Source organism: Barbatula barbatula (assembly GCF_947034865.1).
Source record: "Barbatula barbatula genome assembly, chromosome: 9".
Classification (NCBI taxonomy): domain Eukaryota; kingdom Metazoa; phylum Chordata; class Actinopteri; order Cypriniformes; family Nemacheilidae; genus Barbatula; species Barbatula barbatula.
In genome coordinates, this window is record NC_136772.1 from 18671675 (window position 1) to 18686478 (window position 14804).

At 41.3% G+C, this 14804-nt stretch overlaps 1 protein-coding gene across 1 annotated transcript in view; it reads left to right on the forward strand.

Annotated features, from left to right (window-relative positions):
* dgkh (diacylglycerol kinase, eta) overlaps nt 1-14804 on the forward strand; it is a 62779-nt gene that overhangs the window by 43194 nt on the left and 4781 nt on the right. The window contains exons 16-27 of the mRNA XM_079463488.1: nt 2465-2599; nt 2833-2950; nt 3027-3137; nt 3230-3326; nt 3788-3895; nt 4951-5064; nt 5155-5289; nt 5438-5704; nt 6313-6405; nt 10783-10902; nt 11110-11215; nt 12900-13030. Of these exons, the coding sequence (XP_079319614.1) occupies nt 2465-2599; nt 2833-2950; nt 3027-3137; nt 3230-3326; nt 3788-3895; nt 4951-5064; nt 5155-5289; nt 5438-5704; nt 6313-6405; nt 10783-10902; nt 11110-11215; nt 12900-13030 (1535 nt within the window). The remainder of the gene's footprint in view (nt 1-2464; nt 2600-2832; nt 2951-3026; nt 3138-3229; nt 3327-3787; nt 3896-4950; nt 5065-5154; nt 5290-5437; nt 5705-6312; nt 6406-10782; nt 10903-11109; nt 11216-12899; nt 13031-14804) is intronic.

Below are 14804 nucleotides of genomic sequence, written 5' to 3' on the forward strand. Positions count from 1 at the left end.
CCTGATGCTCCTCAAGGCACAAACAAGACAAGACAGACTGTGACAATGGCAACAATACAACATGACAATACAATAAATCAAAACGGGCAAGCACAAGAGTCCAAGGGAAGGGGCACACAAGAGTCCAAAGGGAAGTCCAAACATGGGCAGACACGGACTGGGTAGCTCCGGCAGACATGAAAACACTAGCCGGCAGACATGAACAGGATGGCCGGCAGACACGAACACGATAGCCGGCAGACACGAACAGGAGAGCCGGCAGACACGAACAGGATGCACTGGGCTGGAATGGCCGCATACACCGGGCTGGAATGGCCGCATGCACCGGGCTGGAATGCCCGGCTCCGCCAAGCAGGAAAGCCCGGCTCAACCAGGCGGGAATGCCTGGTTCCGCCGGGCGGGAGTGCCCAGCTCCACCGGGCGGAAATGCCCGGCTGCACCGACCTGGATGCCCGGCTGCACCGACCTGGAATGCCCAGCTGCACCGACCTGGAATGCCCGGCTGGGGATCTTTGGTGGCCACAGGATTCCGGCGGCTTCGACCCTGGAGGGAAGACCGGCGGTCTCAACCCTGTAAGGCAGTCCAGCGGTCTCGGCCCTGAGCAGGAATCCGGCAGTCTCAACCCTGGTAGGGAGTCCGGCGGCCCCGACTCAGGAGGGAGTCCGGCGTTCTCGACCCAGGAAGGGAGTCCGGCAACCTCTAACCCTGGAGGGGAATCCGGCAGCCTCAACTGCTGCCACAACGATCCCTCTGTCTGCTGGGTCCGATTATGGCTGGTTCATTCTGTCATGATTCTCGAGTGGTGAGAAACGGAGAGAGGACCCAGGTGCAGACAGCGGGTAAGGGGTTAACATATATTTAATAAATCATAAAACAAAGACCCACGTGGGGGTAACATAACAAAACATGGGAACATAATGACAAGACAGAACTGGACTAAAACTAACTACACATAAACAAGACTTGAATAAACTACAAATAACTAAACTGACACAACAGGAACTCACCACACAAACCACAATGAACCAGCACAAGACAGAAGACACAAGGGCATTAAATAAGGGAGCAAATCAAGAGGGAAACAGGTGTAGGCATTAATCAATAACGAGGTAACAAGAGGATGGGAACAATGACGAGACCGGAGAGAGTATGGAAGGCCATAAGAACAATAATGTCTCTCTCCACATTTAACATGAGGTTCTGTCATGATCCTGCCACTAAATCAAGAGAAACATGACATGATGCAGCAGAATCATGACAAATCCTGCATACAATATAGGAGGGACAGCATGCAAATATAGTACACTAGTCTGCTGGAAGGCTTAGTGATGGTAAGGGTTAGTGCTGCCATCTAGTGACTACATCATAATAACAATTTGAAAACAACGTATTGTACAGTAGCTTCAAAAATGCTGTTTTCCTGGAACAGCATAAAATGAATTACTTTATTCATTATTTTACTTTTACTGTATACAGTACTGATTTTATTAAGAAATGGGGTGACAAGAAGAGGAGAAGCGTTTTTATTTTACGAAATAGCTCAAAAAACGATATTTTTTCGTCGGAAGCTTTGAGAGTGCTGCTTTCAGAATTGTCACATCCAGAATGGTAAATTTTTCTCATAAATGGGCACATGAAAATGAAAACATTACTATTTGTTGTATTTACTATTATTTGTGCATTGTTTTCAATGAAACCCTACAAAGTCAGTTGTACCTCCAAAATGTTTCTCCTTTTTGTCACATCCATAACACATGTATATTTCTCTCATCTTAAATAGAAAATGTGTATACCTACAGAATTATATTTTTTATGTCTAGAATCTATTTATGGGGTTTAGGAAAATATAAACAGACACATTATCAATATATACATTCTCTGAGTGTTTATATTTAAAGTTTTGACTGCAAATGTCACAACCATTGCCACTGTGATATATTTCTGTCCATATACCAATTTGTAAGACGTAAACAACACTGGTCAATAACATTTGAGATATATGGGTCTTAAAGTAGTTTGTTGCACATTTTGAAATAGTTCTAAATGTTCTGTTGTATTTTTTTATGAGTCAAGACTGAAACAGGAAGTGCTTTTAGACCAGTGGGGTTTGCGTCTTGCAAAATGGTCTGTAGGGAACCTTTCTTTGTGTGCTGGAAAGTGGAACATCCTATTAATATGGAGACCTGCCTTCTGCTCATGTTTCCATTGGGCAGTTTTTTTCCCTCAAAGTTGGTTTAGGACATCCGGATGTCCTATTCTCATAGCTGTTAAACAGCTTTGATGTTTTATGGTTAGTTTACATAGAATACGTTCGGTGGGTTTTATCTTTCCTCAGAAAAAACAGTTTATTGTTGACAAACAGAATTCAATTTAGAAGATATTATGTGCACTCTTTGAAGTGCTGTAATGGATAAGTCTGTTGCACATATGATCTCCTGTTTTGTTCTCTTTCTGTGTCTGCAGTGGCCAAGTCACCATGCTCACCGCCGGAAAGACGTATCAGTCGCAGCACGCAATCCTTTGGCTCGTTTTCCATCACACCCTTCACCACGAGCAAGGAGAACCTGCCAGTACTCAATACACGCATCATCTGTCCTGGTATGACCAAATGACACGAGTCCATTTGACCGCAGAAATACAGTTTACTCAGCTGGAGTCTGGAAAATTTAAGCCACAACATGTCAACATGAAAATTCTGAGAAAACATTTCAATCAAGGAAATTAAAATGTTTGCATTTAAGGATTATTTTCATTTTTTTAAATATGATTTTCTTGATTTGTTGTGTTCTAAGTATGCTTAACCTAACATTCATTGTTTGGTTGGTCTGTAGGGCTGCGGGCAGGTCTTGCTGCCTCTATAGCTGGAAGCTCAATAATCAGTAAAATGTTGCTTGCCAACATAGACCCATTTGGTGCCACACCCTTCATAGATCCTGACCTGGATTCACTGTAAGAGCTTCATTTTTCTATTGAATTTATCTTTAAACCATGTTTGCAAATCTTACATTAGTCATTTCTCTAACAGAGAGGGCTATTTGGAGAAGTGTGTGATGAATAATTACTTCGGGATTGGGTTAGATGCAAAGATCTCACTTGAGTTCAACAACAAGCGTGAGGAGCACCCAGAGAAATGCAGGTACAGTATATTGTTACTTAAACATTGATGTGCTCAATATGGTGCCTACGACAGAGACTCAGTGGTTGGCTGCTATTTGTTTGACCTTTCAGAAGTCGCACGAAGAACATGATGTGGTATGGAGTTCTGGGAACGAAAGAGCTTCTACAACGAACCTATAAGAATTTAGAGCAGAAAGTTCAGTTGGAGGTGAGACATCACTTTGGATAAGAAATAATAATCGCAACAGCAAATGATATAGGATTAGAAACTGAATCTTCAAAAAATCTTTAAAATATGATGTTCATCCATTTCCAAGGGTTAAACTAAGTATTATATAAACTGAATTATTTATCGTTTATGGGGTCTGTGATTTATTTGAAATTCATGTAAATTAACAATCGTGCATCAACATGTAAAGAGTACTCATGGGTTAGATTTCTGTGGTGAGATTGTTTAAAATAACATTCTTTAATTCTATTTTATTAAAAACAACATGTTTGTATCCTGATTATGGAAAGTGCAAAGCAATATCATGCTAGTTTATTTACTAACTTTAACACAACACCGAAGAGAAAAGTATACTTTGAAGCACTAGCAGTCAGATGTTTTTTGTTGATTGGTGACCACTGGCCCAATTATTCTTCATGGGCATGTGATTGATTCTGCAGTGTGATGGCCAGTACATCCCACTCCCCAGTCTTCAGGGAATTGCCGTGCTGAACATCCCAAGTTACGCCGGCGGAACCAACTTCTGGGGTGGGACCAAAGAAGATGATGTAAGTCACTGATGTTGACTAAGGTCATGATGACTCACAACATTTTGTCTTCAAACAGGATTTTCCATTCTGACTCGTAGAGTATAGCTTATAATTAAAGAGGAAATTTGTATTGTAGAATATATAATATGCATATAGCATATATAGTATAGTGTAAATACAATATAGAGAAAATAAAAGTATTGGGGTTGTGTAGAGCAAAGTTTTGTCTACTGCGCAGATGGTTCTCGAATAAACCTTTTGAACATGAATTACACAAGTCAGTGTTCGGGACAAGTGGCCTTTTGGCAGCTGGGTTCTTTTATGGTCTTGTTCACTCCCCCTCTCTCCAGCCACCTGGTGGAATCTTCAGAAAGAGGTCACTTTCGGAGACTACAGTATTTATGTAATAAAGTCTTGTTACATAAAGATTGTTCTGCAGTTTGCTTAGATGTCTGAGATCTTGTACAGGACATTCGGAAGACCCAGTTTAAAAACTGTGAATCATTCCGAAGTATTCGTTAAAAGCAGGAAGAAAAGTTTATACAGTGCAAAAAGTAAAATTAAGTGTTATAGCAAACTTTGAAAACTAGTTAATTATATTATTAAACAGATACATGGAAGTCATAGATTTTGTTTTTGTATTATATTTTATTATTAATATTACTATGTTGTTATTCTGTACTACACTACACTATACAATACCATAATTCAGTTTTATCTTAGTGTGTGTCTATAGAAATCTCTCCAGTGAATTTTTAGGGGATTTTGAAAATACAAATCGATTCTTGATATTCAAATGAGATGGGCAAACTGTCTTTATAAATAATCTGTACTGAAAACAAATAATCTGTACTAGACTGTACTAGAATTGAATAGTTTTAATTAATTAACACTGCATATAGGAGTTTATAGTCTGTCTGATATTTGACCTGTGTTTTGACTTGCATAACCTTATATGTTTTGCTTATAGTCAATGTTTTCTTGTACAGCTGCTTTTTTACAATGAAAATTGTAAAAAGCGCTATATAAATACAGCTGACTTGACTTGACTACTAAAACTTTCACAATTGCAGATATTTTGTGCCCCTTCATTTGATGATAAAATCTTGGAAGTGGTTGCTGTGTTTGGTAGTATGCAAATGGCCGTCTCACGAGTTATCAAACTGCAGCATCATCGTATTGCGCAGGTAATGCGCACGCCTCACAACTACTACATTATTTAGGTTTTGGTGACTGATTTTAGAATCTAAAGCTTTATCTTACGTCAAACCTCTCAGTGTCGTACGGTGAAGATCACCATCCTGGGAGATGAAGGAGTGCCTGTCCAGGTGGACGGAGAGGCCTGGATTCAACCTCCTGGAGTCATCAAGATACAACACAAGAACCGGGCCCAGATGTTAACAAGAGACAGGGTAAGTGAATCCAAGATCTACTAAATTAGACAGAAAATAATAACATGGAACCACATTTCTTAAATTTTTGGTTGTTGTTTAGTAATATGCATGAGATGCTCAGTGAACGGACTGTGGGCTGATGAAGTCTTGTACTTGTTTTTGAAAGGCATTTGAAAACACATTAAAGTCTTGGGAGGATAAACTGAAATACGACAAGCTTCCACTGAGACCGCATCTGTACCCTCAGCATTCTGTGGATCTGGCTACAGAAGAAGAGGCCACACTAATCCAGATGTGCGCTCGAGCCGCTGAAGATCTCATTACTAGGATCTGTGAGGCTGCCAAAAACTACCAACTCCTCGAACAGGAGCTCGCGCACGCCGTCAATGCCTCCTCTCATGCCATCAACAAAACACACCCAAAGTTCCCTGAGGTGAGACTGCAATCAACAGGGATAAAAATTTAGTCATGTCTTAAGTTTTTTACATCCAAAAAATATGAATAGTTTTAAGTATGAAAAGTATAAAACTTGGTGAAACTGGTTGACCAGGAAAATATGCCAAGATGGTTCATCAAAGAACTTCTGATACACTGATATTGTTCACCTAAAAATAAAAGTTCTGACATACATTATTTACCCTTGTGACATTGCAAACCCTTATGATTTTCTTTCCCTTGTTGACCATAAACGTTCATGTTAGTTCATGGTGCTCTTCTCCAGTGAAAGCTGTTATCCCTTCAGAGGACATGTACTACTTTAATGTTTATATTTGTCATTCATTTTTATTGAAAAGAAAAAAACTGAAGGTTTAAAGACTCACAACATGAACATAGGGTTTTTTATTTAACTAACACTTTTAAGTGATAACTACCCTGTTAAGTCTGATATTCGGAGCACAGGCTGAGAGCTCTGGTAGGTCATGGGTAAATTCTCATGCCCATCACATTAACTGGTGATGGGCCTCTGTTGTTTTACTGTAGGATCTTATGTTTGAGAATATACCATTAAAGACTAATTTCCCTTGTCTGCTGTACTCTTAGAGCCTGACAAGAAACACTGCCATCGAGGTGGCCAGCAATGTGAAAGCCCTTCACAATGAGACTGAGTCTCTGCTAGTAGGACGAGTGCCACTGGTGAGTAATTATTATTGTGATATGATCTTGATTTAATGTTTTGGACGCATCGGATTGAATTTATTCGGATTATGCAATCTGAATGTAGTTTTTACATGAAAGGTAAATAAAATGATCTGATTGACGTGCGTTTTTATATGACAAGCTTCAAATTCAATATAATTTGCTGACATGCGCACACTGCACAAGTGTTCATCTGAATACCCACTAAAACAACGTTTTAAAGGTCCAGTCAATAATATCTAGTGGCAAGGTTGTGAATTGCAACCAACCGCTCACTACCCCTCCACCTCCCTTTCAAAAAACTATGATGGCTGACAGATCATGGCGAATAACATGCATTGGGAGCCGCATTGTATGTATGTAGATAGAAATAGCTCACTCTAAGCTAATACAAATTCAATTCAATTCAACTTTATTTATATAGCGCTTTTCACAATTTGCATTGTTCCAAAGCAGCTTTACAGGGGAAAAATTAAAAAATAAAAACCCCCAAAAAGGGTAAAACACGCTACATGGTGTTTTATATAGTAAATGAAGTTATTCTAGTAAATAATATCTAATGTCAGCATCTCCTGGTGGTTTATTTGACATATGTTGCATTAAGTGAATGCTTGGCTGAAAAGATGCGTCTTTAGTCTAGATTTAAATTGGGCGAGTGTGTCTGATCCTCGAATAATATCAGGAAGGCTATTCCAGAGTTTAGGTGCTACGTGTCACGATTGTCAGCTGGAGTGCCCATGAACTCCAGTAGAGGGCACTCCACACAGAACTCAATTTCCCAGAAACCCATGCTAACCGCCACCAGGTGTCTTATATCACAGACAATCACCAACAGATGATTCCCATTACCACTTCACTATATATGCTCAGACTCTCATTCAGGGCGAAGTCTTGTTTAGCCAGTCTGACATTTCTGAGCGGTTCCCTGTGTTTATTACTTACGTGTGTTATCTTGGACTGTTTATACCGACTGTGATTCTCTGCTGCCTGCCCCGACCTCTGCTTTGTTTACGACCTTGATTCTGCCTGTCTGCATTATCCTTGACGCTGTTGTGTGACCTCTGCCTGTTTGACTCTTCTTTAAATAAAATTGCACATGGATCCAAACGTCTATGACTCCTTGTTACATAGTGCCCATGAACTCCAGTAGAGGGCACTCCACACAGAACTCCATTTCCCAGAAACCCATGCTAACCGCCACCAGGTGTCTTATATCACAGACAATCACCACCAGATGATTCCCATTACCACCTCACTATATATACTGTGTTCAGACTCTCATTCAGGGTGAAGTCTTGTTTAGCCAGTCTGACATTTCTGAGCGGTTCCCTGTGTTTATTACTTACTTGCGTTATCTTGGACTGTTTATACCGACTGTGATTCTCTGCTGCCCGCCCTGACCTCTGCTTTGTTTACGACCTTGATTCTGCCTGTCTGCATTATCCTTGGCGCTGTTGTGTGACCTCTGCCTGTTTGACTATTATTGAAATAATATACTGCACATGAATCCGAAAGTCTATGAGTCCTTGTTACATAAGACTTCGCCATACCAGGAGCTATTACACCTTCGTCAAGGAGGCCTATCTACAGAGGAGTATGTTCAACAATTCTGTGAGATATCCTATCAAGTACCGTTCTATGATGAAGTTTTGTTTAAGAATTTGTTCCGTTTCGGACTTAATGACCCAATTAAGTCAGGGTTACCTAGAGGGGAGTGTAATGGCAGTTTAAGGGACATCATGGAATATGCACTGATGTTATGTGACTCTCCGTTCACTGTGCGAGAGGCAGAGGACAGTGTTGAATATCCCAACATTTTTTTAGGGGGGCCAACGGTGTCAAGCGCAGTTGGCAGCAGAGCTTGAACCACAAGCGCCACTGCACGAGATGGCCTCCAGCCCAGCGCCACTGCACGAGATGTCCGCCAGCCCAGCGCCACTGCACGAGATGGCTGCCAGCCCTGCGCCACTGCACGAGATGTCCGCCAGCCCAGCGCCACTTCACGAGATGTCCGCCAGCCCAGCGCCACTGCACGAGATGGCTGCCAGCCCTGCGCCACTGCACGAGATGTCCGCCAGCCCAGCGCCACTGCACGAGATGGCTGCCAGCCCAGAGACACTGCACGAGATGGTCGCCAACCCAGAGCCCCTGCATGAAAGGGCAGCAACAGTCGATCTGCCAGAGTCAAGTCAAGTCCGAGTCGATCTTCCAGAGTCAAGTCCAAGTCGATCTTCCAGAGTCAAGTCAAGTCGAGGTGTTCTGCATGAGTCGCTTCACGTCAGTCCTGCCGAGCCAGAGCTTCACGTCAGTCCTGCCGAGCCAGAGCTTCACGTCAGTCCTGCCGAGCCAGAGCTTCACGTCAGTCCTGCCGAGCCAGAGCTTCACGTCAGTCCTGCCGAGCCAGAGCTTCACGTCAGTCCTGCCGAGCCAGAGCTTCACGTCAGTCCTGCCGAGCCAGAGCTTCACGTCAGTCCTTCCGAGCCAGAGCTTCACGTCACCTCTGCCCAGCCAGAGACTGTTCGCGTCACCTCTGCCCAGCCAGAGACTGTTCGCGTCACCTCTGCCCAGCCAGAGACTGTGCGCGTCACCTCTGCCCAGCCAGAGACTGTGCGCGTCACCTCTGCCCAGCCAGAGACTGTGCGCGTCACCTCTGCCCAGCCAGAGACTGTGCGCGTCACCTCTGCCCAGCCAGAGACTGTGCGCGTCACCTCTGCCCAGCCAGAGACTGTGCGCGTCACCTCTGCCCAGCCAGAGACTGTGCGCGTCACCTCTGCCCAGCCAGAGACTGTGCGCGTCACCTCTGCCCAGCCAGAGACTGTGCGCGTCACCTCTGCCCAGCCAGAGACTGTGCGCGTCACCTCTGCCCAGCCAGAGACTGTGCGCGTCACCTCTGCCCAGCCAGAGACTGTGCGCGTCACCTCTGCCCAGCCAGAGACTGTGCGCGTCACCTCTGCCCAGCCAGAGACTGTGCGCGTCACCTCTGCCCAGCCAGAGACTGTGCGCGCCACGTCTGCCATGACGTGTCAACTCAAGCCTCTGCTTTGTTTACGACCTTGATTCTGCCTGTCTGCATTATCCTTGACGCTGTTGTGTGACCTCTGCCTGTTTGACTATTCTTGGAATAAAATACTGCACATGGATCCGAATGTCTATGACTCCTTGTTACACTACGTATGAGAAAGCTTGACCCCCTTTGGTGGATTTAGTTATTCTAGGTATTATCAGAAGTCCTGCATAAACATAACATAAACAAACATAAAGCTTTATTGTGTACGCTCTTTATACACCTCTGAAGACATGCTATGTATATTATATTGCATTTCTATCAATAAATCATCCCAAAAATGAAACACTGGACCTTTAAAGCACATGTTGTGTATATTTATTTTACAAACAGCATGAAAAAATTTGACAGTTTATAAAGGCAAAGGAATGTCTCGTGCCAATAATGCCCGAGCACATACTCCATGGCAAAACCACCAAGACTCACCAGAGCATCTGCAGGCAAACAATAATTATAATTAATGTTTAACAACAGCTAATACTGAACTTTAGAAGTGATAATATGCAGATTCATATATGCATTTATGAGACAGGCACGGTGGACGCGGGTATCATTTTACTATTCACAAACGGCTACTCAAACAATGTTATAAGCACAGCCGTGTTTATTTTATGTCACATATAACATCATAATAATGTACAGCAAAATTATGTCTACATATCAAGGAAGCAAGAGGATGGTTACAACGATTTACCATGGTAAAACCAGTAAGTCCTTTTAAAGCACATGTAAGTAAAGGATAAATAAAATAAATGTTCAGTACTAAGAATACAAATGAAATTTTATGATTAGATTTTATGATAACATTTTAGCGTATGTTTTTACATCTGAAAATGTATAATGTTTTAAAAAGAAACTCACTCCAGGGAAACAGTTAAGACATTTTAAATGCGTAAAAACATGTGTTAATTTAGAGATGACAATCATATGGAAATTTGTACCGCATCAGCAGATTTATGTTTTTTGGTTTCTTTAGCAACAGCTGTTCGTTCCGTGACTCATATGCCCTTACGTCAGTACAACCCAGCGTCGTCTTTGCACATGCACAAACTTCCTACTTCGATTTTCAATCTGAAAAGCCTATTACAAACGGCATAAACCACCCCTTATAAACCGACTGAAATTTCAATAGGTTTGGGCATTTTTTGTCCGATTGACGTGTTAATATGGAGCATTTTCATTACTGAAGGGACATTTAATCGGATTACATTGGTCCATGTAAACGTAGCTAGTGTAATTTTGTTGATAAGATTAAACATCTGATAAAGTACTATAAACCATTGTCTCAGGCTGTGAGTTTATCTTTGTAGCAATTGGAGCCTCCACATGAAGAGCTACTGTCCAATGCTCTTCAGAGTGTAGAAGTTGAACTAGGCAAGCTAGCTGAGATCCCCTGGCTCTACCACATCCTACAGCCCAATGATGAAGAGGTAAGCACATCCAACGCAACATGTAATGTTAACAAACAGTAGAGGAATAAAAAGGGAATCCCTTTAGATTTGCCTATTTTACTCACATTTTTGTTTAGTTAGATATGTATATCAGCTCAATATAACTCAATAATCAACCATGCATGTAATAGAATATGAACTGTTATGATTGACTATGAGACTGACCTGTCATTTTGTGTGAAACAGGACAACTCACTGGAATATGGAAAGAGAAACAGTCGGACTGGTATGTTCCGCATAGTGCCAAAGTTCAAGAAAGAGAGAGCCCCCAAGAAGTGTAGTCCACAGTCAGGTAAGAGTCTGTGTGTGCCTGTGTCCAAACATTGAATTTGTTCCTTAAATATGTTCACATGAGAGGTACAATACTATCATGGACATCTCACAGTTTGTTGTATTCATGATCATGTTAAGTGTGTTTTAATGTTATGTTTTATTGAAATTGGAACAGAAATGCACAAATGTTGGAAATACACAGTGAGCTGTTCCTTTTATCGGTAAAACATGTCTGTTCGTGCTTGTCGACGTGAGATGAAAATGTTTAAGGCAGTGATGTCCGATCTCTGAAGTTCATCAAGCGAGTGGCACACAGCCTGTTTGTTTACATGGAGCTCCATATAAGCATATGGAGCTATTCTCTTCTGAAACTATTCTCTGTTCTGTGATGTCCAACCCAGCCATCCATGAGCACCCCTGCACAACTTTGATCATGATGTTGTCCTGTGAGTCAGAAACAGTCTGTGTCTACACATGAAAAACAGGCACAAACCAAGGTGTACCGCACAGGGCAACAACAATCCCACCACTGCAGTGAAATTGCTCGAGACACTTTTTTTTATCCGTTTGCCTAAAGGTGATGTGTGTGATTCATGTGTTGATAGTTAGAAACTCAATGATTGGTTAGGCATGAACACAGAAAGGTTTGTATCTATTACCAATATATTTAATCATCAGTTTATTTTTTCCTAAACCCCTGTTGATAGAGTCCAGACATCAGAAAAATACTTTAAATTAAAATGTACAAACCTGTAGCAATGGAACCCAACAAATGGACAAGAAGTGACTCTTAATAGACCATAACATTTTTTATTTTACTTCATTCTTAATGTGCCCATTTTTAAGGATTATGTACCGTTATGGTTATGAAAGTAACAATTCTGTTATGGATGTGACAATTCGCTTTAAAAACAAAAAAGATTTCACATGCGTATTTAAAATATCAGATATTGACATCTGACCTATCACTATGGTGAAAACCAGTATTTTTAAGTATTTGAGTTTTACAAAAATCACACACATCACCATTAATTATTTTGAAAAAAACATGAAATCAAAGGATCCTTTACGTAGGCAAACACATACAGTATTCTCCTAACATGATGGAAGATCAGAGGATATCCATGTTACTCTCTACACGATTTTCATAGATTGTTCTTGCAATACAAATTGTAATCCATATTATTAGAAATCAGTAGCCCAGGGCGCCTGTCCGTATATACAGTATGTGCATGTTTAAACTCTTTGTTATGGGGTTAATGCAACTCAGCTCTGAGGCGTGACATTAGCTCTTTGGCGCTCCCTCTTGGTATTAGCCAGCAAAGAATTTCTGCTCAAGATGTTAGAGCAATTAGGTTGCACCTGCTTCAGTCTTCCGTTCCCTCTCTCTTTCTTTCTCTTGCTGCCTTTCTCTCATTCTCTCTTTCTCCTTCTGTGATGATAGTGGGCGTCCCACTGTAATAAGCTGCATGTCAGAAAGGCCTCTGGGTGTGCCAGAGACCTGTGCCAAACCAAACCTGTTTAACCCCTCTCTTTGCCAGCTGCTGCCTCCACTTCTATATCTGTGTCATTTCGTTTTGGTTCCTTTTCCCTGTGTCGTTCTTTATTATTTGTTCCTCCTTCCGGCCTGACCTGTTTGCTTGTGTCCTGCGAGTGTACGGGGGTTAGACACTGAAGGGGGCTTCTCGATCTTGATTGTGTAGTTCAGAGGTGGGGTACTGAGGAGGTGGCCGCCTGGCTGGAGCAGCTCAGCTTGGGGGAGTACAAAGACACCTTCATCCGCCACGACATCCGCGGCTCCGAGCTTCTGCACCTGGAGCGGAGAGACCTGAAGGTATACACACAAACCCCTACCTGTGCCTCACAATGTCCCTCAAAACAACCGACAACTTTCTTTCTTTGTTGATCTTGCTCTTTGACTCGCTGTCTCCTGTCACCCTGTTTGCTATTTTGTGCTGCACTGCTCTGCTTGGCTTCTTCTGTGCAATTGTCATTGCGATCGCAAACTACTTATCGTCAGCTAAGTTTCATCAGCTTAAAAAGGACAGTGTAGGCAGGTGAATGCACGACAGCTGCTGTTGTGTGACAGCAATATCCACACTGACATGCCTTTGTTTGTGTTGCTCATCATGAGGACAGTAAAAAAAAAATGTATGTGTGCACCTTGTTTGTGTGTGTGTGTGTGTGTGTGTGTGTGTGTGTTCACTGCACCAAAATAATTTTCTAATCAGTATTTTTGTGTTGTTTAACAGTAGATACATTTACCTGAAAAGCTAAATTGTGTAAAGCTGGGTTCACACTGTATGATTCCGATGGTCGTGGGTTCTAGATGCTATGTCATACAGTGACATGAATTGAAATACAACATGGAATGACATTTTGATCAATGTGACTCTGCGGTAAAAGTTAAATGGAGGCGAAAATTATTAAAACGATTTAAAATAATATTTTTTTTTCCAGCGCACATGAAAGCACAACTACGTACATGTCGTACACACGTTTATTAGATTCTTGTCACACAGGAGGCCAAACATGAAATTTCTGTCATCATTTACTCTGTGTACATTCAGTTGTTCTGATGAACATCAAGAAATATATTTGGAAGAATGTTTGCAACCAAACAGATCTGGGGCACTATAGTTGTCCAAAGTAGAAAAAAAACTATGATGGTAGTTAACGGTGCCCCAGAACTGTAGTTTCCCACATTCATGGAAATATCGTATTTTGTGTTCAACAGAAAAAATATTTTAATACAGTTTTGGAACAACTTGAGGCTGAGTAAATGATGACAGAATTTTAATTTCTTGGGTGAACTATCCTTTTAAGATCATACGTTTTACCTTTTATTTCTTGACTAAGTTTTGTTGGTTTATTCTTAAAACAAAATCTACATATCAGTGGGTAAAGAAACAACGTCATTTCAAGAATATCTGCTTGATGGAATTGTATTTCCAAATAAATTTTTGCTTCTCAAAGAATTGTCTGGTTTTAAGGATGTTCAGATATTTTCACTGATGTTTTTGAAAACAAAAATACTGAATCAAGTTTTTTTTTGCAGTTTATGATTTTGGTAAAAGCAAATCAACCTTGTTTACACCTGTTACTAACATCCATCTCGGGTGATGCAGTCATCATATGGGACGCAATACTGCTTCTATATCTGTAAACCTCCTGTGACTTCTTAAGATTTCAAGTGGAGTTTCTTTAGAACACAGAAATTCAGGAAAGACACAATTAGCTAAAGCAGCCCTATGTTGTGTAGCGCTGAACGCAAAAAAAGTGTAAGGTGCTCTCAACACATTACGATCATAAGTAAACCTTGGACTGTGCCGTATTTATGCCTCTGTTATGTCCCCCACCATTTCAAATGTCCCCTCCATTTATCTGCGATAATCTCATTCTGTTTATAGCGATGTCCTCAAAGACATAATGTAGGAATGATTTCAGAATTAAATTAGGACCATGAAACATGTTTAAATAAAGTAAAGTGTCAAATGGTCTTGTGTTTAGATTTAGTGCTATTGTGATATAATGGAGCAGTTGCTGTTTTAGTAGTTCAATTGCAGTTTACAGATTTAGGTTACCCTGGGTGTTTTGTTTGATATTTA